Consider the following 26277-nt stretch of genomic DNA (forward strand, 5'->3'; position numbering starts at 1 on the left):
CTGCAATGTGGCTAGGACAGACACATGAGAAATGAAGTAGAAAGCTGTTTTTGTCTTCATTATTGTGTGTTTAGAAGCCATTTTTAAACTTTTTTAGGCTTTATGGAAATTTGAGAGCCCTACATTGGTATGACATATGTAGTGATATGTTTGTTCTGGTCCCACCAAGGCTCTGCAGTCCCGTGACCCGCTTATAAAATAATCACTCAGAAGCTTGTATTAATTACTTCTTGGCCATTAGCTCAGGCTTATTACTGACTATCTCTTACACTTAAAATAACCCATAATTCTTATTTATATTTTGCCGTGTGGCTTGGTACCTTTTCTCAATTCTGCCTTGTCTTATTTGTGGTGGTATTGTGTTCCCCAAAATATTGTATACCCTAATAAGCTTATCTGGGGTCAGAGACAGAACAGCCACTAGATACAAAGGCTAGAAAATGGTGGCACTCACACCTTTAATCCTAGCACTCCAGAGGTCGAAATCCCTCTGGATCTCTGTGAGTTCAAGGCCACATTGGAAATGGCCAGGCATGGTGACACATGCCTTTAATCCCAGGGAGTGATGGCAAAACCAGAAATATATATAAGGCGTGGAGACCAGGAACTAGAAGCATTTGGCTGGTTAAGTTTTCAGGCTTTCGAGCAGCACAGTTCAGCTGAGAGCCATTCGGATATGAGGACACAGAGGCTTCCAGTCTGAGGAAACAAGACCAGCTGAGAAGTTGGCCAGGTGAGGTTAGCTGTGGCTTGTTCTGTCTCTCTGATCTTCTAGTGTTCACCCCAATACCTGGCCCATGTTTGATTTTATTAATAAGACCATCTAAGATTTCTGCTACACATATTGCTTCCTCTGTGTCTGGCTGCCGACTCCTGACTCAGCCCTCCTCTTCCCAGAATTCTCCTTGTCTCTCACCCCGCCTATATTTCCTGCCTGACTACTGGCCAATCAGCATTTTATTTATCAACCAATCAGAGCAACACATTTACAGCATACAGAACGACATCCCACAGCATGTACACAATGTGTTTTGATTTTGCCCATTCCTTCTTACCTCCATCCAACTCCTCTTGGGACCCACCACCCTTGTTGTTAGATGCTGCCATTACTTGGTCATTCCCTTGTGTTTGTGTCCTTCCAGGTGGCAGTTTCATTGATGATTTTTCAAACTTTCTATGTGGGGATTGAATAATCTGATTCATAATCATTCCTTTCTTATCCTTTTGCTCATTTGAAGCTTATTTTAGAATACTCTCTTTGGATGTCTTTTTATTCATTGAACTTTCAGTACTTCTAGCATATCTCTTTATATGATCAGGAATGTTACATTTAACTATGAATGCATTGATATAAAATATCAAAGATATGAAGTGTGATCCTGGACTTGCTTGAGGAAGGACACTTCCCCATTACCATTTAAAGAGTGACATCTTGGGTTCGCAAAGTCATGTAAATATGGATAGCACTTATAGGGTCTTAATCAATGTTTTCATTCTCAGACTTACTGACATTTTTTATTATTTGTGTGTATGATGTGTTCATGTGTGTGGATATATAGAGTTCAGACGTTAACATCAAGATTTGTCTGTCATTTTCCACCTTTGAGACAGGTTTCTCACTGAACCTGAACCTTACCATTTAGCCTAGATTGGTCATCAAGACTCCAAGGTCTTCCTGTCTGTGCCACCCACTATTGAGGTTCCAGGCATGTGCCACCATAACTAGCTTTTTCATGGGTGCTGGGGGTCTAAGCTCAGTTCCTCTGCTTGAGCAGAAAGCACTTTCCACACTGAGCCATCTCCATAGCCCTCTTCCTGACATTTCTGAACTATATCCTACTTTGTGAACTCCTAATTAGGCCTCCTGCAGTGGTATAGTAGTGGCCCTTGATCCCATCATTTGAACTGAAAGGTTTGCTAGCCAGTTCTCCATCTTTCTTGGTATCAACTATATTAAAGTGAAATTATAAAACCATCACCATGTAAACATGGAGTAAACTGAAATATTATTTCCTAAAAGAAATGAAAATCCATTTAGTTTAATGAACTCTTGTAGATGTATCCAACCTTCTTATTAAATAAGAAACACAGAACCAATGCAAAGAAGAAAGCCAAGAGGTCAGAGCTAAGAGCTAAAACCTTACCCTTCCTCCTGCGGTGGTCCTACCTCTCCGAACCAGAGCTACCCCTGTGTTAAAGTCTTTATATAGAGTTCCTGTCCTGCCTTCTCATTGGTTGTAAACCCAACCACATGACCGCCTCCTCAAGGCCTGTCTGTATAGGCCTCCAGGTTTTCCATGATTGGTATTAAGATTAAAGGCATGTGTATCCAATAATGGCTGTATCCCTGAACACACAGAGACTTACCCAGCTCTGCCTACCAAGTGCTGGGATTACAAGCGTACGCTACCACTGCCCTGCTTTCCTATGGCTTGCTAATAGCTCTGACCCCCGGGCAACTTTATTTATTAACATACAAATAACATTTTAATACAAATAAAATATCACCATAAACTCTTATAATTATGTTGTCATTTTTTTTTTAAGTCATACAAAGTAGCGATTTTTGTTGTGGCATTTTCATACTGTGTACCATTATGTTCCAGTGTTCTAATTCATCCTTCTTACAAACAATCTTGAGTGCCCATGATAAGCAGGAATTCTTGTAGGCATGATAAGACATGACTGGGCAAATTAAGTGACTTTTGAGAGGACCATAACACACATAAACACACACACAAAACACACACACACACACACACACACACACACACACACACACACACACACACACACACAAGCAAAAAATAATCTTTTGCTTCTTTCCAGAGAGTGGGCCATGGTGATGACAACCATGCAGATGCTGACCGATCACCTATATTTCTTCAGTTTATTGATTGTGTTTGGCAGATGACAAGACAAGTAAGAGATTTCAAGTATATTTCTGACCTGTTATAGTCTTTGATTTAAATATATCTCATAGTTGAAAATTAAATTTCCATTGCTATTTCATTCAAAATGAGGGTGTATATGTGTTAAAAATCATTCCTTCTATTACTCAATACAGTTTGAGTATTCTCAAACAGAATTCTCATTCACTTAAAGATGTGAACATAAAAGTAGAAACAGTTTTCTTCTGCCAGTGGTTTTGGTCAATCCTTTTATCCACTAACTATGCAAATCAAGGCCCAAATCCACAGTTAAGTTTGCTTCTACCTTTCCCCCTTTGTCAGTCCTCTGCTCTGCTGAGCACTTACTCTAGGATTTCATCCCACCTTAGAACTGTTAGATAAATGTGTCAGTCCATGGCATCTGAGAATCTTCATACTCTGCTCCAGGCCATAGCCCTTCACACACCAGAGTCACTGAGATAAATGAGTATCTAAGAGCCAATAACAGAGAGGAAGCTTGGGAGCTTTTTGTCCTAAGTAGTGGTTTTAGCTTTGTAACTCCACTGAACAGGGCTCTGGTAAGCAAGAAAACATACAGGGATTCCCCATTCCTTGAATTAATCAGGCCCTGCAGCTTCACTTTAAATAGGGCCCATTCAGATATTCCCTAATCTCTAACATCCAAGCCTGAGATTAGAATCTTAGCCTTGGGATAGGAGACTGTGCCAGACACATGAACTTGGACCCAGAAAGGAGAGAAAAGGCAGAGCAGTTTTTCCCAGTGTGTGCTGTTCTGCCTGGCTTGAGTGGGAGTAAGTTGGAGACAGAACCAGGGCCTGTTCTTGTGCATCTGTGAGAAACTCCTGGCCATCTTCAGGGCTCCTCCAAATGCCTTGATTTTCATGTTTGATGCTCCTGAAAGCCTTTTCAAACTTCTCAGAGGACATTTATCTCCTCACTGTGGAAAGCTATGAATTATCATCCTTGTTTGCTCACTGTGGGCTACTATTACTGGTAGAAATGTGTTGGGATGACAAAATACTCTGCTGCCATCATGGTATAGACTACTTCCCAGCAGCATCCCCTGGGAACTTAGTGGCCATACCAACTCTAGACCCACTACAGACCTGTTGATGCTCAAAGGTAGAGCCAACACCCTGGGGCTCCCAAGCCCTCCAGGCTCTTCTGATGTTTGAGGGCACAGTGTTGCTTGAATTTTAAATGGACTTATAATATAATACTGGAGCCAGATATTGGGGTAAATGCTGAAAGATCAGAGAGACAAAGGAACAAGCCACTGCCACATCTCACTTCGCCAACTCCATGAATCCTCTGACTTAATGCCTCTGAGTCCTCAGCCAGAAGGCTTCCTCAGCCGAAAGGGATCCAGCCGAAAAGGCTCTCAGCTGAGAAGGGCTTCAGCTGAAAAGCCTCAGGCAAAAGCTTCAGCCAAAAAAGGGGCTTTAGTTCCTGTCTCCTTACACCTTATATACCTTTCTCCACCCAACCATATTACTTCCTTCCTAGGGATGGGATTTAAGGTATGTGTGCTTCCCAAATACTGGTAGCAGAGTCATGAGATCTCAAAGGCTGGGATTAAAGGTGTGAGATTCCCAAGTGCTGGGATTAAAGGTGTGTGCCACCACTGCCTGGCTCTGTTTTCTCTCCTAGACTGAATCAATCTCATGTAGTCCAGGGTGGGTTTAACTCACAGAAATCCATCTGGTGTGCTAGGATTAAAGGTGTGTGCCACCACTGCCTGACCTCTATGTTTAATTTAGTGACTTGTTCTGTTCTCTGATCTTCAGGTAAATTTTATTATGGTACACAATATATCACCCCAGCACAGTGCTAGACCAGCCCAGCTGGAACTTGAATCAGCACATGAATCTGGTGATATTGTGTTCCTCAATATAGTGCACCCTAATAAACTTGTTTGGGGGTCAGAGAACAGAACAGCCACGATATTAAACATAGAGGTTAGGCAATGGTAGCACACATGCCTTTAATCCTACCATTTGGAAGGGATCTCTGTAAATTCAAAGCCACACTGGAAACAGCCAGGCATGGTGACTCACACCTTTAATCCCAGGAAGTGATGGCAGAAAGCAGAAAGGTATATAGAGCCTGGTTAAGCTTTTAGGCTTTTGAGCAGCAGTTCAGCTGAGATTCATTCTGGATGAGTACTCAGAGGCTTCCAGTCTGAGGAAACAGGATTAGCTGAGGAATTGGCAAGGTGAGGTGACTGTGGCTTGTTCTGCTTCTCTGATCTTCCAGCATTCACTCCAATACCTGGCTCCAGGTTTGTTTTTATTAATAAGACCTTTTAAGATTCATGCTACATGAACCCCCTGGGGTTCTTATTAAAATATCAGAATGTGAGTCAGTGACTGTATCCTGAAGTTTGCAGAGCTGCTTTTTTGATGCTATGAGTTCACAGACTGTGGCAAGGGTCTAGGATCAGCCCTACCTTTCAAAAATGAGAAACAAGGGGAAAGGATTTGGAATAGATCTTACAGGCCATCACCTGGAACAGACTCTTACCTTTTGACTTAGCATCAGCAAACTGACAGGCGTCTTAATTTAACTGAGTTCCATGTCATATAGGATTAAAAATAGTAGGTCTGAGGAGAGCATGCCCAAGTGAAAGGTAACAGAAACAACAGGCTGAGAAGGCCTAGATGCTGGATGGAAGTCCTTCTGTTTATGGTATCCTACTAATGACAAAAGTCAATGGTTGTTCCATTCAATAAAAGAAAGCATGAAACACATTTAAGAAAAATACTGGTAGCAGTATTTAAAATTTAAATGGAAAAAGTGATAACTTTTTTAACATATGAACTAACTCATTTTCCCCAAATGCTTCTGAACATGCACATTGGCATGCATATGTGTGTCTATCCTTTCAAATTGACCTCCGTTTCTCATAAGGATTAGTGCTTATTTTTACCTCAAATCTGTTACTTTGTGCTGCTTATTGGTTTTTATGAAAGAAAATAAGGGGTTTGGGTGGAATACTTCAGGGGCTTCTCACAACTCTCTGATTCTGTTCATTAAATGTGTGTGTGTGTAATTTTCCTTAAAATAACATTCGTTCCTAAGGAGAGGAGATAAGTGGTAAGGGTTTAACTATAAGTCAAAAAATGATTTTTACATGGAGCAAGCTAGTAACATATGTTTCCATGTAATATGATTTGTTTATTTTTCATTTGCTTACTGCAAATTGAGTTAAATCAGTATAAAGTCAGGAAAAAATCTCAATACAATGAGCTGTTTTGTTTGTTGACAAACTATTACAAAAGGAACTAGGGAAAATGCTTGAGGTATTCTTTAGCATCTCAGAAACTTTCTAGAGCATCTATAGTTTAAAGGATAACTCTCGATTCTTTTGTTCCTCAAAAAGTACAGAATTTCAGTGTACATTATGATAGATTTTTGAGACTACATTTTAGGTAAATTATATAGTCTCTGGATGATGACAAGAAAACAAACTACAGCTTCTAGAAACTTAATCTTCTGTTTGCAATTCCATGGTACTACCATTGTCCCTACTGAACGGTATTCTGAATTATTTACGGCAACAGTGCTCTTTAAGCAATAATTATCTTGACCCAGCCACCCAGCAGGTATAGATGAACTGAGCCTTGCCTACTTTGTCCTCCCACACCTGGCACCCAGTAGGCTATACTAAAGCTTGTAGTTATTGGAACTAGAACGCACCTACTCAAGCTTCCAGATCTGTAATATAGACTTCTAGAATAAGTATGAATATTCAGTGTCTCCATTGGCTCAGGCTACTATCCTATGTACTAGTCTAACAACAGTTAGGAAACCTGTGTGTCAGTGATCTTGGTTGTCACTCAAGAGATGTTAAGATTAGACATCATAGTATGCAAGCATCACTCTGACTGGATAATATAAATTGTTTGTTTTTACAGTACTAGGGATTGAATCAGAGCCTTGCACTAGACAAGTGTTTCATAACTGAAATACTTGCTCCCTGCCTAAGAATAGATCTTTAGTGTAAACTGACTTGATGCAAATATGATAGGTACTTCTCTTTATTTGCTTTTGTTACAGCTTCCTTTGCTTCATTCAACAGAGTATATTTCAGTGTTTTAAATTATAACTTTGGCACATGGTAGGCACTTAGTACAGGCCTGCTGCTGAGATTGTTATTATTTCCAGATGTCTCATGGGTGCTAAATGGCTGTTACTGGCTGGAATCTGTTGGCAGTGCTAATAATCTGAATTTCACTGAAATTCTGAAAAACCACTTTATGAATTGCCTAAAACAATTTAGGTGACCATGTGGTTTTTCTTCTTTAATATGTTAATATTACTAAATATTGTAATTGATGCTGTGGGATGTTCTGTATGGCAAATGTGTTGCTCTGATTGGTTAGTAAATAAAACACTGATTGGCCAGTAGTCAGGCAGGAGGAAGTGTAGGCGGGACAAGGAGGAGAATAAAGCTGGAAATTGGAAGGCCGAGTCAGAGGCACTGCCAGTTGCCACGATGACAAGCAGCATGTGAAGATGCTGGTAAGCCACGAGCCACGTGGCAAGGTATAGATTTATGGAAATGGATTAATTTAAGCTGTAAGAACAGTTAGCAAGAAGCCTGCCATGCCATACAGTTTGTAAGCAATATAAGTCTCTGTTTACTTGGTTGAGTCTGAGTGGCTGTGGGACTGGCGGGTGAGAGAGATTTGTCCTGACTGTGGGCCAGGCAGGAAAACTCTAGCTACAAATTGATTTTTTGTACCAGTTATTTTCACTGTGAAACCAGCCTTACATTCCTAGGATAAACCAGACTTGGTCATGTAATATTATGCTTTTTATATACTACTAGATTCAGTTTGTTTACACATTGGTGATGATTTAGAAGTATGAGCTCATGGGGTTGTATTTGTGGGAGAGTTCTTAAGTATGAATAGTCTCTAACACATATATAGAGCTAGTTACATATTCTGTTCCTCTTGTATCACTTTTGATAAATGTTGAACCTGAAGAGCTCCTCCTCACTCTGTGGCCTGAAATGTGCCTCCAGGCAAATAGCAGGTCCAATAATAGCGCTTTCTTGATTGACTTGTCTTCTCTCAAGGGCCACAGTTCCATGTTGCCTACTGCCAGTATCTAAAAGACATTTGTTTTGGGTATTTTATCCATCTGTCTAGTTCTTTCTGGCAGAAGGGTAACTCTGGGTTTTGTTCTACCCTGTGAGAAACTGGAAGCTACCTAGTTTTTTGGTTACTGAAGAGCACAACAAATTTTGTTGGTTATAGTTGTTTCTTAAACAGATGTATCAGCTCAGACTTGAAATTCTCAATTAGTTAAATTTTGCATGTACTGTTTGCTATTTAATCTGGCCATATACCATATTGTAGTCCATCTCTTTCTTTCACAAATAAGTAATATGATTTTGTTTTAGAAATCAGACTTCAAGACTAAACTTTATTTTTTCTCTTCATTTAAGTTCCCTTCAGCATTTGAGTTTAATGAATTATTCTTGATTACAATTTTGGATCACCTCTATAGCTGTCTTTTTGGAACCTTCTTGTGTAACTGTGAACAACAGCGTATCAAAGAGGTAAGTATATTTACTTCCCCTATTCCTCAGACAACTGTCCTAGTAAGGTCTACCAGAAGGGGGCCAAAATGGAATGAGGACTTGGCTCCTGATCCTACTGCTGCTTGGAAATGGTGCAGAGTAGTAGGAGAGATGACCTAGATGCCTTTCTAAGGTTTTGGCAGTCTGAGCATAGGTGTCTAATACTTGTAGAAGCAGGAACTCAACAAGCCCACAGCTCTCTAAGGTGTAGGACAAAATCCGTACTTCCATAGCTCAGTTTGATAGAACCCTGTTAACTATTTAAAAAAGATTTTAATTTATTTTTTATTTTATATGTATAAGTATGGTGCCCTAGGGAGCCAGAAAAGAGCATCAGATTCCCTAGAGCTGGAGTTCTAGACAGGATAAGCCACCATGTGAGTGCATGGAACCAAACCTCCAGGTCCTCTCTTAGAGTGGCAAGTGTTTTTAACAGCTGAGCCATCTTTCTAGCCCTTCTCTTAACTTCTTAATTTTAAAAAGGGGGCATTAAATAGTAAATATAATGGCATGTGAACCGAATATCAATAAAGATGTTTAAAATAAAACAAAGGAAACCCACAACTGCAGAATGAAATCTATGAACTGTATCTTTACCAGTTTTTGTAAAATAGGGAGTACAAGATTTATTCTTCATTTCTTTTAAAAGAACTCAACATAGATTACATAACATAAAATTTACTCATCTGAAGTATACAGTTCAGTACAATCTGATATTTAATTTCATAAATATTTCTATTACCAGTTATTCCCCATCCACCCAGCACCTAGAAACCACTAACCTGTCTATTCTGGACATTTCCTATAAATGGACTCATACAAGAGGTACATATTTGGGGGTGACCTTCTTTACCTAGTGTAAAAATTTCAAGTTTCATTCGGATGCCAGCATATTCCTTTTTATGGTTAAGCAATATTCCTTTATGTGAATAGAGCACATTTTGTGTGTCCATTCATCAGTTGATAGATATTTCAATTTTTTTTCTTTTTGTGGCTCTTTTGAATAATGTTGCTATAAGCATTCATGTACAAATTCCATTTCTATGCTGTCTTTTCTCTCAGGTATGTGCCTAAGAATGGAGTTGCTGGATCATGCAGTGACTCTGATTGACCTTTTGTAGAACCCCCATTATTTTCCAAAGCAATTGCACCAATTTGCATCCTTAGTAAAAATATTCTGCAAGTTTTAGTCTCCCCACATTTGCTGACACTTACTATCTTTCTTTTCAAAAAATAACCATGCTAGTAGATAGTGTGATGTAGTTTTTTGTTTACATTTCCCTAATGATAAATGATGTTGGGCATCTTCTCATATGCTCATTTGACATTTATTTGTTTTCTGTGAGAAATATCTCTTCAGTTCTTTGCCCATTTTTCAAATAGGTTATTTGTCTTTAAAAAAATCTTGACTTGTCAGTTCTTTATACATTTTTATATACAAGTCACTTTTATATGATTTATGAATGTTTTTCTCTCATCTGTGGGGTTTTCCACTGTCTTTATAGTATACTTTGAAGCACAAAAGTGTTTAACTTTGATGACATCTGATTTTTTTATGTTGTTTGTTCTTTTGATATCACAGCTAAGACAACATTGCTCAAGCCAAGGTCACCAAGATTTGATCCTGTTTTTCTTCTGAAAATGTTACAGTTTTAGCTCTTACATTTAGGTCTATGATCCACTAAAAGTTATTATTTGTGTATAGCATACACAAAAAGTCCAACTCTATTCCTTTATGTTGGCTGTCTAGTTGTCACAGTACTGTTTCTTGCAAAAACTGTCCCCCCCCATGGAATTGTGTTATCCTTGTTGAAAATCAGTTGAATGAAGCTGTGCATGGTAATGCATGCCTTTAATCCCAGCACTTGGAAGGAAGAGGCAGGTGAATCTCTGAATTCAAGGCTAGCCTGGCCTACCAGAATGAGTTCTAGGACAGTCAGGGCTACTCAGAGAAACCTTGTCTCAAAAAACAAAACAAAACAAAAAATCAGTTGACTGTAAATGTTGCATGAATTAATTTCTGTACTCTATCTGTTTCATTGACCTGTATGTCTGTTTTTATACTAGCAACACTGGTATTTATTATTATAGCAATCATGAGTCTTCACACATCTTCCTTTTTCAAGATTACTTGGGCCACTCTGGATCCTTTGAATTGTTAGTAATGTTTCTTTTATAAACAACATATATAAATAATGAAGTAGTCATAATTCTATGAGAATCCTATAGGTTTATAGTTCCTATGAAAAATATACCTCATAGAGAGTAGGCAGTCCCATGAGCTCCAGAATGGTAGAACGTTTACTTGGTTTTACTTTTTATTCATGTGACTTTTTCATCTTTTAATCCATTGTTTGATGGTTATCTGCCCCATTGTAACCACACATTTGGTTGTTTTTATTCAGATGAACAAATCTAATTGTTACAACATTTCGAAAGTATATACTGTAAAATTGAAAGGGAGGTATAATGTGATGGAAATATAAAGCTTTCCCAGCCTGCCACCATGGTGTTTTCCTGCAGATAGCCATGCCATTGCAGGGGATGCTAAATCCAAATTTGACTCACATTTCTGAATATGAAGAGTCACAAAAACAAACATCAATCAATCCAGAATAAAATATCTATTTGTTACTGATGATCCTGCTTATCTCGTAGAAGCTAGAAAGTTCTTATTCCACCTTCTTACAGATACAGTTACTATATATTGCCTAACTTCAACACCATGTTTTCCTGGGACAGCTCAAATGTCATATGTAGCACGAGGCTGTGCATAGCTTGAGGGGTGGACCTTAGTGAATGTGCATAGATTTTTCAGTGTTTGAATTCACTTCATTATCTAAATTCTTCCCTTTATGAAATATTAATCCTTGAGGCTATGGAGAAGAACTTATTTCAATGTACTGCTCTTTTCTTTTTTAGGATATCTATATAAAGACTATATCTTTATGGTCTTATGTCAATAGCCAGCTAGATGAATTTTCAAATCCCTTCTTTGTTAATTATGAGAACCATGTGTTATATCCTGTTGCTAGTATGAGTCACTTGGAATTGTGGGTAAATTATTATGTACGATGGAATCCACGGATGAGACCACAGGTAATTTTCTGTTCTTCTTTTCATAAGAGTATGTCTTTCTTTCAAAATAAAGTTAGTGTTATAAAAATGTGTATATAGTAGATACTGACATATTGAAGGTCTTTTGCCCCTAGAATTCAAGGTCCCATCTTTTGTGTTCCCATTCCAAGAGGTTCCTCACATACCAACCCTGATACCACTTGCTGAGTTAGAGTTCAAACACTTACATGTCTGTCTTATACTAGCAAAATGGTAGAAAGTATCATCTCTTGCTCTGTTTTGTTATGAATCTTATAAATTGCAGGGAGGTATTATGGATGGCACAGTACCTCCCTCTGCTAGTGTAGATATGGAGGCAGTAAAGGCCTGTGAAAAATGCTCTGAGGTTCACTTAGAATGTAATAGAAAGACAGTGTGTGATGAGTTGTAGATCAGGTACAGCTTGAAAGAGGAGTAAGTTTCCCCACACAGCTACATTATTTCACAATAAAGTAACATTTTTTGAAATTGAAAAAAAAGGTACAGTGCCCAATAGAGGCCAGTCAACAAAGCCTCTCACTGTAGACAAAATTCTAAATTGTCTTATTAAATAAAAATCATGGAGCCAAATATAGGGGTGAAAGCCTTAGATCAGAGAAGTAGGGAAAGCCACCAGCCAACTTTACCTCACCAACTCTGCATCTCCCAAATGCATGTTACCTCCTTTCTACCACACCTTTATTGCCTTGCTGTTCTGCCCTCTCATTGGCTATCTTAGCCCAGCTACCTCTCTTCCTCTTCCTACACAGCTCTGTCACTTTCTATCTATCTGTACAGGCCTCAAGACTGCTATGGTTGGTACTAGGATTAAAGGCATGTGTCATCATACTTGGCTCTGTTCCCTAGTGTGGCCTTCAAAACACAGAGATTCTGCCTGCTAAGGGATTAAGGGTGTGTGCTGCCTGACTTCTTGTTTACTTAAAATGGTTGGCCTTTCCCCCCGTGATCTCCAGGCAAGCTTTATTTATTACCATACAAATAAAATATCACCACATTTCAGCACAAATAAAATATCATCATATTTCCCCCTTCTATTCTAATAAAAAGAAAAAAAGAAAAAAGTTATAACTAATATAAGAGAAACTATATACAATAAGTACAATAACTATATACAATATATACAAGCAATAAATACATCAACATTGTCTACTCCATTTGCATTGAGAAATTCAGAGAAAATATTCCATTATCTATCCTATTTTGGTGAGTCCAAAATGTACCTAATTCACTTTCTATCCTATCTTGTATTACTAACAGAAAACTATCTTATAATATCTTTCAAACTTATACACTTGAAACCTCCTTAGTGAGTTTCTTTTCTGAATTTCTTAACCAGTAAAATTGTTACTCCAACTATCTAATCTTCAACTCCCTCAGAGACCCAAAAAGGAAATAATATTACCTAGTAAAACAGGAAGTACAAACAAGCAACTTCCAAAAAAAATGTGACTTGACAGAAACAGCCAGCTGCCTGGACAGTCACCCAAGGTTTCTCTGCAATATTGGGGCATTGCCTTCAGCCTAAAGGCTTAGCATATCTGATAGACTCATTTGTGAAACAGGATGTACACAAGGCCTACAGTTTAACCTCACATTGGGTGTGAAAATTCCATGCACCAGATAAACTTGAATTCCACTAGTGTCCTATCATGATTCAGCATTTTAAATTCTGGAAATTGCTGATGTTTTTGGAATTTGGCTGCCCATTCTTCTTGGCTTGTGGGTGGATTCAACTCTTTTATTAAATGCCAGTCTACCATTGAGAGGTTAGACTCCATCAGCCTAGTTACTCCTTCAAGAATAACTGTTTCAGGTACTGTTCCACTGCATGCCAGAAACCAGTGGTCTACTGCCTATTCAGCTGCCTTCAAAGAAAGGGGCACTGTACCTTTTCTGGATTGCAACGCCACTTCAGGGATGGTGCCATATTGTCCTGGCCTCAGAATGCCTGTTGCCAAAGCTACAACCACACTTGTCTTGGCAAGGATTGGTAGTCCTTTGTTTTGTGTCCTGTTTGTCAAATTTGGATAGCATACTGTCAGCAGTTGATACGAGGGCACTTTGTTGCCCAGTGGCTAACTTTTGTCACAATGAAAGTTAATTCCATATTCAGTTTTATCAACGCCCATATCTTCCCTGAAGTAGATTAGTGTTGCCAGGAGCAGACATGTCTCATAGTCATAAAAAAAGAAAAAAAATCTATATTATTAAAACATTTTAAATGCCATATTCTGTAGATCTTTGAAGGGTTTGAAGATGACCTGTGTATCTAAAATATATCTCTGCTTGACCTTGTAAACATACTTAATATGACTACAAGTTAGATTGTAATATGTAACTACTAACCTGCATTTCTTTATATCCTAATAGTTGATAATAATAACATTCAAAGATTAACAAATTGCATTACATTGTGAAATGAATTATATAGGTACAACATACTGAACAATTAGAAATATATGTACAGCATTTTTAACAATATCAATCTCAAATTTGTATCAATAGTTGTAATTTGTATACAATATATAAAAATCCAATCCAATGTAAAATATTTAAAACTAGTACTTGTCTTTTAAAAGTAGAGTCAATAATCTACCTTTTTATCTATATTATATCTATATCCTCTCTTTTTTCTTTTCAGAGTTGATTCAATAATCTACCCTTTATTCTATCATTTCTATATATCTTTTTTTCAGAGTACATTCAGTAGTCTACCTCTTATCTATAGCCTCATATTCTTTTCTTTTCTTTTCTTCTCTTTTCTTTACTTTTTTCCCTAACAAGAACCTTAAATCTAATCTCCTTTGTTTAGCCTCTCTCCTGACCTTTAACAATATCAACTTGTAACCAACCATCCTAAACAATGGCAATTATCCCAAGCCAAAAACCCATTGAAAGACCAAAAACCACCAGCCCCACCTCTTGGGAATATGGGCATCGTGTTCTTAAAATTGCTTCCTGCTGCTTGTGGGCAAAGGCATCATTAAGGGATCTTGAAAAGAAAATTTTGGGGTTAATTTTCAAGTTCTGGGAGAGGTAGCTATATCATTTGTTGTCCATTCTATGCGTAATGCCAAAGTGCAGGGCTTATCTCAAGTCTTTGTTTAACTAATCTGTGAAGCTGGATCATCTCTGGTAGCCATATTGAAATTGTTCTGAGCAGTTTGTAGTCCAAAGCTGATCTTTGGGTGATGTTTGTCAGTTTAGTGGTATTATTATTTTTCATGTGGAATTGTCATTATGGTGCCCCATCATCCTTCTGGAGACTTCAAATTTGCTATTAGGCCTAGTCATGATTCCCTGAAGAAACTGATAGAGACTCCAACACAAAAACATGTACAGGCAGCTAAATGAAGCCTCTTTTCTAGAATTAGTTAGTACTCTATATGACCATTAATATCGTAACAAAAGTTTTATATATATTAATATATATATAAATCTTATAAATTTTGATAAAAAATTCATACCTTAAGAAAAATTTAAAGAATCAAAATAGAACCAAAGAATTGAGATTGGTGGCAATAGAATAGTCCCTAAATTTATTGTTTTTCTTCTGTCCCATATCAGATGGCTCTTTCTTCTGACATGATACAGAGATTTCTCATTTTCGTTTTATCAAGCTTTGGTTTAGAGAAGGAGAGAGCCATTCTCCAACTCCAAAGCCAGCTAAAATTTTTAATTGAACTGGGACTACAAAAACACCATTTATGTTAAATGTCTGTAGAGAAGAGCAGAAGCAAACATGTAGGAAAATTTATGAAATTTTATGTGTGATATACCAATAGGTCAATTTATTCTTTTTCTTGGGACATTTTTTTCTGGAAGATTTTCCCTTTTTTTTCAGATGTCTCATTTGTCCATTGTTCTGCAGATATATCAGTCTTCATTCTCCTGAAAGACAAAAACAAAAACACTTCTTCCAGCCTAACTTTGTGGAGGTTCCCTTTTGGCAAGTTATATCTGATTAAATGAGAAGTATTTGTTAGTGGTATAAGTTAGTTTAAATTGAATGGTCATGCTGGTAGATGAACTATCACCTCTTCCAATTAAGATGTCTCTCTTGTTCAAATCAAACCTTTATCAATTTTGATGGTATCCATAGCTTATCTTCTCCTATAGAAACAAAAGCAAAAGCTCATCCACAACGTAACACATATCCTGGTTTCCATTCTGAGGTCAGCACATCTTTAAAGTATATAGGTTGATTTAATTCTGTAGTTTTTGTCTACTGTTCAATGTCTCTCTGCAGCTGTTGTTCCTTTCTCATTGTCATTAAGAAAATTCAAAGTTAATAGAGCATTATGCAGTCTATTTCTGGGGGTTTTTGTTACCCGTTTCTGTTTCTTTAGCATATCCTTTAGAGTTCAATTTGGCCTGTAGGGTTATGTGATATAGCTGTAATATGCTTTATATTGTAATAAGCAAAAAATTGTTTCATTTTAACAGAGACATATGCTGGAGCATTGTCAGTTTTAATTTGTGCAGGTATACCCATGATGACCATAACTTCTAGCAAATGAGTGATTACAGAATCAGGTTTTTCAGAACTCAAAGCAGTTGCCCATTGAAATCCTGAATACATATCAGTGTGGTGTACATATTTCAGTTTTCCAAATTCTGCAAAGTGGATCATGTCCATTTGCCAGATTTCATGCCTCTGAGTACCCTTTGGGTTACATCCTGCTGGTAATAGTGTCTGATTGTAAAAAAGTACATTTCCTTACAATTTTATTGGCTTGTTGCCAGGTTATAGAAAAATCTTTTTTTAAACTGTTACTATTGACATGATGCTTTTTATGAAATTCTGAGGCCTCTGGAACATTTCCTATCAATAGTTTATCTTGTCATTACCTTGTCCTAGCGGTCCTGGCAGACTAGTATGGGATCTGATGTGAGTTATATATAAGGGATGCTTCCTATTCCTGATTATATCTTGTAACTGAATAAATAGTGAAGTTAATTCTGATGCATCAGGGATAAATTCTGCAGTTTCAATATGTAATACCACTCTTTCAGCATACTGAGAGTCAGTAACTATGTTGAGAGGGTCTAAAAAATCCATTAATACCAACAGAATAGCATATAATTCTGATTTTTGAACTGAATTATAAGGACTTTGAACCACTTTACTTAAATTTTCTGATTTGTAACCTGCCTTTCCTTGTTTGTTGGCATCTGTATAAAATGTATGAACTCCAGATATGGGTTTTTCCAAAACAATTTGAGGCAGAATCCAATCAGCTCTCTATATAAGTTCAGTTCTATCACTTTTGGGATATTTGCTGTTAATCTCTCCCAAAAAATTACTACAAGCTCTTTGCCAAGGTTCACTTTCTGCTCATTGTTTGTCAATTTCATCCTTAGTTAAAGGTACAACAATTTCTGCTGGGTCTATTTCTGCTAATTGATGAAGTCTCAATTTTCCTTTTAAAATCAAGCCAGAGATCTCTTCCACATAAGTTTTTAATTTTTTACTCTGTTTATTTGGTAGAAATATCCATTATCCATTCCACTATAATATCTTCCCTCTGCATTAAAATTTCTGTAGGAGAATGCTTAGAGGGTAAAATAAATTTTGGTGTTTGTTCATTTATAGAAGTTTTCCAAAAGATTGCTTTATGGTTTCTCCTGAATTTCCTGTTCTCTGTACTATAGTTGTTCTGTCACCCTGAGCAGCCTGGTTTATTCCAATAGACATTTGGTTATTTAATTGCTCTGAGAAGGTTTTTTATCTATGATGGCAGAAAATTTCTGAACTGAATTTGCTATGGGGGCCTGCTTGAGGCCCCTCTGGGAGTTTCCTGAGGACAGAGACAAAGGATTACCTTGTCTGTCCATTGTTGTTCTATATTTGTTTGTCCAGTGTTTTCCCTTACCACACCTTCTGCATACTCCAGAAGGAAGGGGTATTCCATTGCCATTGTTTCTTGAAGAAACATTGTTTCTAGGAATGACCTGTTTACAGTCCCTTTTCAAATGACCTTGTTTACCACAACTAAAACATCTGACATTATTTTTCCTCAAAGCTTTTGATATAACCTTTCCTATCCATGTATCATGGTCATGAGACTCAATATTAATTGTATCCTTGATCTAGTCCTCCAAGGGTGCTGATTGTGCCTTTAATGGCCTGATTATTCTTTTGCATGCTGCATTTGCATTCTCAAAAGCCAAAGATTTAATTATTATCTGTCTAGCTTCTGAATTTAGTATCATTCTATTTACTGCTGCAGATAGCCTTTGTAAGAAATCCTTGAAGGATTCTCTAGGGCCCTGTATATCTTTTGTAAATGATTCAATTTTCTTTTCTACTTCCTCAATTCTGTCCCATGCATTCATGGCTGCCATGTGGCATAGAATTAAAGTTTGGTTATCATATACACATTTTCTTTGTATATCAGCATATTCGTTTTCTCCAAGAAGCTGATCCTGGGAAATTTCCACATGTCTAGTCCTTCGTCCCTGTTCTATAGTTTTAGTTTCCTCTTTAAACCAAGTTTTCCTCTGTAAATGTGGACTGGCCTCTAGCACCACTGCAACTAATTCTTTCCAGTCCTGAGGTATAATTCTATTACAAGTTGGCCACGGGTTTAACATCTGCTTTCCAAATGGAGAATGCATGCCATTTGATACTTAAATCTAACATTGCCACTGGGGTCCAGTTTGTTTGAACACAAGCATCTGGCAGTTCCTGTAAGCATACCGGGTAGATTAAAGTCTTGTCTGGTAACCTGAGGCTGATTCTCTGTAACCGTATAATTCAGTCCTGAGCTAAGTTCACCTTTAAATTCTTCTGTCTGAGTCTGAATTTCTCTATAAGTCATTGTAACAGGTTTTCTAAACTCAATCCTGAGTTAGGTTCACCTTTAAATTCTGCTGTCTGGGTCTGAATTCTCTATGATTCATTTTAACAGGTTTTTCTAAAGCTTTTATCTTGGCACTTAAATTGACCAACCTTTTAAATGCTAAAATAAAAATGATCAAACAAATAATATTAATAATTGATGTTATGTGCATCCCGTCAACATTAATTATCCTCTCATTTAATTGTTCCATTTTCAGACTGCCTAATGTGTTATCAAACAGAGACTGAGTTCCTTCCATGGTAAAAATGTTTCCCATTTTTTTAATGTGGGAAAAAATTCTCTTTTAACTAATTTCACCCTTTAAGCTATCTTAATTGACTTACCAAGTCTGTTGACTGTGTAGAATAGTAGAAATCTGAGAGAATTTCAAAGCAGCTACCTAGTGTATTGGTGGTCCAAAATGGAAATACAGAGAGAGAGAGAGAGAGAGAGAGAGAGAGAGAGAGAGAGAGAGAGAGAGAGAGAGAGAGAGCGAGCGAGCACCTACTGCCCACCAGGAGAAAAAAAATCTAAAGAAATTCTGGCCACATTCTCTGGCCTGAGACATGCAACTGGGCCTGAGCCAGGGTCTCTGTAAGCCCATAAGCAGTCTGGCCATGTACAGCATTCAGCTCCAGCAGAGCTGGGGCCTACAAGGCCACAGGCAAGTGGCTTTTTTGTGAATTTCTGCTCCACATTGGGTGCCAAAATGTAGATGAATTTCTAAATGGTCTTATTAAATAAAAAACATGGAGCCTAATATAGGGGTGAAAGCCTTAGATCAGGGAAATAAGGAAAGCCACCAGCCAACTTTACCTCATCAACTCTGCAGCTTCCAAATGCATGTTACTTCCTGTCTGTCCACACCTTTATATGCCTTGCTTTTCTGCCCTCTCTTTGGCTCTCTTAGCCTAGCTACCTCACTTCCTCTTCCTACACAGCTGTGTCACTTTCTGTCTGTCTGTACAGATGTCCAGGCCTTTATGATTGGTACTGGGATTAAAGGCATGTGTCATCATACTTGGCTCTGTTCCCTAGTGTGGCCTTCAAAACACAGAGATTCTGCCTGCTAAGGGATTAAGGGTGTGTGCTGCTTGACTTCTTGTTTACTTAATATGGCTGGTCTTTTCCCCCCTGATCTCCAGGCAAGCTTTATTTATTACCATACAAATAAAATATCACCACATTTCAGCACAAATAATATATCACCACATCCCACCTGTTCTGTTCAGTGGCTGAGCTCTTGATGCACATGAAGTACTGCCAGATAGAACTCCTGGAGTGCTCACCTGATTAGCTATATCAGGGTTTTTACCCAGCCTTTCTCCTCACCCTTAATCTTCTCCACTTAGGTAGCCAGGCCTGGTGGGATCTAGGTCTAGAGATATGACAGATGGAGGCAGCCTTCTATTGAGATTTTTGTCTTTTCTTGAGTTTAATACTCTGGAAGTTTAAAAGACAGCCAAGAGGAGCATGCTGTTTTTCTTTAACATCACATATTTCAACAGCCAAGGACCAGAAACTTGCCTTCCTTGTCATCTATTCTTCTCACCTGGTGTCTTCACAATCTCCATTTTTTCCCTAAGCCCCAGTAGCTAGGGGAAAGTTCAAAGTACTCCTTATTCTTTGTATTTGCCCAGGATGGAACTCCTGGCAGTACCAGCACTTTACTAACTCTTACCTAGACAGTGCACTCAGTTTTAGACTCAGCTGTGGGCTTCAGATTACATGTACATATCTCTTTCCCAGATCTTCTGTTGTCTGACACTGCAGCCCAGGCTGATCGCATGTACCTCATTTTCTGATGCTTTCCTGTTACATTCCATTTGTTTCACATAGCTAGAACTTTCTTCCTCTACATTCTGAGTTACCCTACCATCCTTGGGACCTCAGAAATATTCCCTAGAACTATGTGGTCAGTACTGAGACCAGCACTTGTCCTCCTCACAATGCCAGGCTCTAGGTCCAGGCCCTATGTTCCCCATGGCCTACTCCTCTACTGCCCCTTTTCCTCTTCCAGTGCTAGTGACTCCTGAGAGCCCCACAGAAATGTAAGTGCAAGTGGTATGGCTGTACTTCACTGGAATCCAGAATTACTTGTCTTTCTGACCTTATGAGTATTTTTGTACTGTGCTATTTCAGGATCCAATGAACACCTCTTTTTCAGTAAGTAGAATCAAATTTATCAAAAATCTGTTACTGTTTTATTAATGTATGTTATATAAAGGTACATACAATGGTTTCATTATGACATTTCCATACACAACACATAATGTTCTTTGATTATAATAAGCTATCATTGCCCATTGAGCCATTCACCCTTTCCCCCTTCCACAGCCCTAATAGTTCTCCTTTACTTAATATCTTTTCCATTGCCCAGATTTCTCATGTGGCTTAGGAGCCAAAGCCTGTATTCCACTTCCAGCAGCTTCCTCCTTTTCTATATTTCTGTCATGCTTAGGCACCTGACTGAGCAACAGAAAAGTTGAGCTATACCATGTTGGAAACTGACCACTTTATATTACTTAGAAAATGTTATTAAATAGTTGTCTTGATGACTCATGACTAGGCATGTAGAGTGGGAGGAATGTGTTTAATATTAGAGGAATACCCAGTCAGTGCACTCTGGGAACTGAGTGACTTCTTAGGGACTGCAGGAGTTGCCCTCTGCCCATATTCTGTGCTTAGCAGGTTGCAAACTTGAAGGGTGGTGAAGCTAGGTAGAAAGCATCCTCATGGCTATATAGATTTCTTCTGCTAGTGCTTAGCAACATATCTTCATTGCACATTGCTGGGGTAAAGGGGTGCCAGGAACCAAATCATTCATAAAACCTATAGCCTGGAAGAGAGTCTGTCTAAATGCAAAATGCAGACAGTTTCCTATAAAGGTAAGAAAATGTTTCAGTATGGTGAGGGCAATGAGGAACCATAGCATTGCTGCTGTCTTGCATCTCCTATGTTTGACTGAGCATATAACTTCACTTAATGTTCATGACAATCCCACACAAAGAGTGAAAGAAAATATTAGAAAGAAACCATAACACACCCAGCATCTTGCTGTCTGGTACATGTTGTCATAGAATGCCTCTGACTGGGGTCAAATTCCATCTTTATCAGTGATTTGCTGCCAGATCTAGAACAAGGTCCTGAACCTCACTGAGCCTTCATAGGGGCATATAAGTATGTCTGTGCCAAGTAGTACCCAGCACCATGGTGTCATCCTGGGAAAGTGGCAGGTCAGGGAAGGCAGCATTCTATGTTTTCCCTACACAGTGCTATACAAAAGGGAGAACTGAGAAGGCTATCTATGAGCCATAAATTTCTCCTCTAAATACAGCAAACACATATCAAACACATCCTAAGTGTGCTGAGCACACAGTGTTTTGGGTGGCAGGCAGAACTTTGGTGTCAGCAAATTCTAGAGGGGCAGGTGGCATTTGTATGACAAGGCCAGGTATGTGTTCTGAAAGATTGCTTCTCCACTGACAGCATTCATATGGATGGGAGGGTGGGTGCACTGAAGGCTGTGACTGGGAAATATACAGATAGTTGGTGTGGATATAAAATGGTAGGATACTGAGCCAACTGAAATAGAGAAAAGTGTGCAGAATAAAGGAAGGACATAGGACATCAGGTCTCTGAGATAAGGAAATAGCAAGATTGGCTACTGAGGGCCTCCATGTCAGCATCCAGCAAAGGATGTGTATGGTGTATGGCAGTGGGTATCCTCTTAGGGCCCTCTTGGCTTCAGTCTCATACATGCTAGTTCCCAAGGGACAGACATGACTGGCCTTTTCCTGGGCATTTTCTCTAATATAACCATATTGTAGCTAAGCCTCATAGTTTTCTATTCCTTCAGGCATGCCTTTGCATACTTGTAGCTGAAAGTTTTCTTGTGTCCCGCCCAGGCCCTGAGGTTGGGACAAATCTCTCCTACCCATGACCTGTAGCTGCTTGGTCCCAAATACAGACACACAGGCTTAAATTAATTTTAACTGCTTGGCCATTAGCTCAGGCTTACCACTGACTAGCTCTTACACTTAAACTCAGCCCATTTCTGTTAATTTATCTATTACCACATGTTTTGTGGCTATACTTTGTGCCATTATATGCTGCTCTCTGGACGGCAGGCTGGTGTCTCCTGACTCAGCCTTCCTCTTCCCAGAATTCTCCTCATCTCCTTGTCCCACCTGTACTTCCTGCCTGGCTACTGGTCAATCAGTGTTTTATTTATCAACCAATCAGAGCCACATATATTCACAGCATACAGAACATCCCACAGCACCTCCCCTTTTCTGTCTAATCAAAAAGGCAGGGTTTAACTTTAACATAGTAAAAATTACATATAACAAAACAGTTATCAAGCAAGAATTACAGTTACAATATCTAGTCTACTTGTATTTGGCAAAATTAAAGAAAATATTCTATCTATCCTATATTTGTGAGTCTAAAGTTTCATATCTAATTTATCTTTCATCATAACCAATGAAAATCATAATTGTAACTATCTAGTCTTCAACTACATCAAAGACCCTAGAACGATATAATATTACCTAAGTAAACAGGAAGAGCATTGTAAGCAACTTCCAAACATCTAGAATGACAGAGACAGCTGTCTGCCTGGACAGTCATCCAAAGTTCCTCTGTAACATTGGAATATCCATCTTCAGCCCACAGGCCTAGAGTCTCTCAGTCACTTCTCTCTGTGTACTGTGGAATATCTGGCAGTTTCTTCTGTGAAGCAGGAACCTGAGGGACCATTTTGTCTTGCAAAGTTCAGTGGTCACCTTCCTATGGGTCCTGAATGTCCAGTCAATACAACATTTTGTCAAGCAGTCTAGGTAAGAACAGTTTCTTGCCCAAATGGCTATTTTTGTCATGAAGAAAATAAACTCCATATGGAGTGTCTTTGATGCCCACCTTTCTCTCCAAAGTAAATTGGTGCTGCCAGGAACAGATGTGTCTCACTGTCCAGAAAGTCTAAGTTTTTAAAACATTTTAAATGCCATATTCTGTAGGTCTTTGAAGTGTTTGAAGATTATCTACCTAATTGAATTATATCTATGTATATCTAGAAAACTTAACAGGACAATAAGTTTGATTATCATAGAAGACTAGTTATTAATCTGTATTTCTTAATTATCCATTACAATTTAAATGAGTTACATAAACATAATACCTTAAACAAGAGTAGAAATATACATATAGTATAACAAAATTAACTTAAAATTTGTATCAATAAACTAAAATCTATACCAATATAAAACATTTTTAAAAAGTTGCTCTTTAAAAGTAAGTGCAACAATCCATCCTTTTATCCTATCAGATCTATATCCTATATCTCCATATCATATCCTCCTTTCTTCTTTTAGAAAGAGATTGATTATGACCAATAATAATTTGTAACCAACAACCTAAACAAAGACAAACATCCATAGTCCATTTTTTGGGAATGTGGATGTAATTTTCTAGGCTACTTCCTGCTGATATTCTTATGGGGATCCTGAGAAAATTAAGAATTATGGTCAAGTCCTGACTGGAGTAGTCTGTGAGGCTGCATTGTCTGAGCCAGTTGCCTTGAAACCATTCTGGATATTGGATCATCTGGGCCATAGTGTCATCAGAGACCTTTCATGGGGTCTTGGCTGGTCAAACCTGATCCATCTTAAACTGGAACAAATCCATAGCCTCTTTCTTTCTTTGGAAACAAAAGCAGAACCTCCTTTCCAAAGCAACATATACTTAGATTCAAATTTTGAAGTCAAGATACCTTTAAAATATACATATTGGTTTAACTGAGCAGCCTTTACAATCAAATGTCTTTCTGTAGTAAAAAATCCCAAAGACAGTATAATCTAGACTCTCTGTGTGATTTCCATCTTTACATGGTTTATGTTTTATATTACTTTTACGTTCTCTTTAAAGACTTTATTTTTTAAAGCTTTCTATTTTTTTAATATAACTGTTTATATTCCTTTTCCTCTCCCTTCCAAGCCTACGTACATTTTTACAAACATTGTAAATCATTTAAAGTCTTATTCTATCTTAATCTGACTTATTGTAAATCTATGATCCTTCTCTAACCAGGAGAGATTTTAAACTGCTAAACTGTGTTTTTAGAATGGAAGCAGCAGCCTTGGCTGCTGACTCTGCCCATTTCAGCTTTTCAAAATGGCGGAGGTAATTTCACCTCCAACTCTGAGAGCCATGCTCTCTGCTGACTCTTGGAGGCAGTGGGTCCATGCCTCCATCCAGCAGTGTGTAGCCCAGAATCCTTTTTTTTCCCTGTACTAGCAAAAGCTAAATCCAGCACGTAGCATACTGTGTGGCTTGGAGACGCCTCTGTGTTCTGTGATGGGTACACAGCAGTACACAGGTCAAGCCCACATGCTGCGAACCCGCCATACTGTAGCTCACGGCTTGACTGAGAGACACAAGTAGGAATCTGTTTTTAGCTCCATTTTAGAATCTTTTTGTAGCATGAAATGTTAGAAGGTCTTGTTAATAAAATCAAACCTGAGGCCAGTTATTGGGGTGAATGCTGGAAGATCAGACAAGCAGAACAAGCCACAGCCACCTCACCTTGCCAGTTCCTCAGCTGATCCTGTTTCCTCAGACTGGAAGCTTCTGAGTCCTCATCCAGAATGAATCTCAGCTGAACCACTGCTCTAAAGCCTAAAAACTTAACCAGCCAAAAGCTTCTAGTTTCTGGTCCTCACGCCTTATATACCTTTCTGCTTTCTGCCATCACTCCCTGGGATTAAAGGCTCATTTCTTGGGATTAAAGGCGTGTGTCACCATGCCTGGCTGTTTCCAGTGTGGCCTTGAACTCACAAAGATCCAGAGGGATTTCTGCCTCTGGAAGGCTAGGAATAAAGGTGTGTGCCACCATTTTCTAGCCTCTGTATCTAGTGCCCGTTCTGTTCTTTGACCCCAGATTAGTTTATTAGTGTGCACAGTATTTTGGGGAACACAATTCCACCACATCTTTTTTTTTTAAAAGCTTTTTCAAGTTTTAGGTCCCACATTTTGGCACCATTTGTAGCCAAAACTTTTCTTGTGTCCCACCTGGGCCCTGCAGTTGGGACAAATCTCTCCCACCCACAACCTGCAGCTGCTTAGTCCCAAATACAGACACACAGGCTTATATTAATTTTAACTGCTCGGCTATTATCTCAGGCTTACTATGGACTATCCCTTGTGCTTAAACTCAGCCTATTTCTGTTAATCTATATGTTTCCACGTGTTCTGTGGCTTTACCTTGTGCCATTACATGCTGCTCCCTGGACTGCAGGCTGGAGTCTCCTGACTCAGCCTCCTCTTCCCAGAATTCTCCTCGTCTTCTTATCCTGCCTATACTTCCTGCCTGGCTACTGGCCAATCAGTATTTTATTTATCAAACAATCAGAGCAACACACTCACAGCATACAGAACATCCCACAGCACATACTTAAAAATGAAGCTGACCTGTGAGAAAACATACAAAAAGCTACATGAAGATATAAGGTGATAACAGTTCACTGAGCAGCCATGGGTCTCAGACCCTGTATGTTTTGCACCCAAGGTTACATGTGGGTTACTGATGAAGGCGTGATTGAAAAGTATTACTACCAATGACTGGGCTAAATGGTCCCATGGGTGTGGCAAATAACACAGAGATCCTAAGGGAGAAACGGAGCATTTTCCCAGTACATAATAGGCTCTGGAACCAGCCTTTGCTATGTGCTAATGGCATTTCTTTCTTTTTCTGTAGTCTGCCAAAATGGAGGGTTTTTTTTTTTTTTTAACCTTTCTGTTGTTTGGAGCCACC

General features: G+C 38.5%; 1 protein-coding gene across 13 annotated transcripts in view; it reads left to right on the top strand.

The window, feature by feature from the left end:
• Positions 1-26277, top strand: part of Mtmr1 (myotubularin related protein 1) — a 90062-nt gene that overhangs the window by 59486 nt on the left and 4299 nt on the right. For 8 of the 13 annotated variants that reach the window (XM_052740770.1, XM_052740691.1, XM_052740725.1 and 5 more), the window contains 4 exons: positions 2830-2922; positions 8371-8484; positions 11428-11604; positions 23138-23308. In XM_052740770.1, coding sequence (XP_052596730.1) covers positions 2830-2922; positions 8371-8484; positions 11428-11604; positions 23138-23308 — 555 coding nt within the window. The remainder of the gene's footprint in view (positions 1-2829; positions 2923-8370; positions 8485-11427; positions 11605-23137; positions 23309-26277) is intronic. The other 5 variants (XM_052740697.1, XM_052740732.1, XM_052740714.1 and 2 more) reach the window with 2 other exon arrangements.

The sequence above is a fragment of the Peromyscus californicus genome, unplaced genomic scaffold, assembly GCF_007827085.1.
Source record: "Peromyscus californicus insignis strain IS unplaced genomic scaffold, ASM782708v3 Scaffold_10__1_contigs__length_136768540, whole genome shotgun sequence".
In the NCBI taxonomy this organism is placed as follows: Eukaryota; Metazoa; Chordata; class Mammalia; order Rodentia; family Cricetidae; genus Peromyscus; species Peromyscus californicus.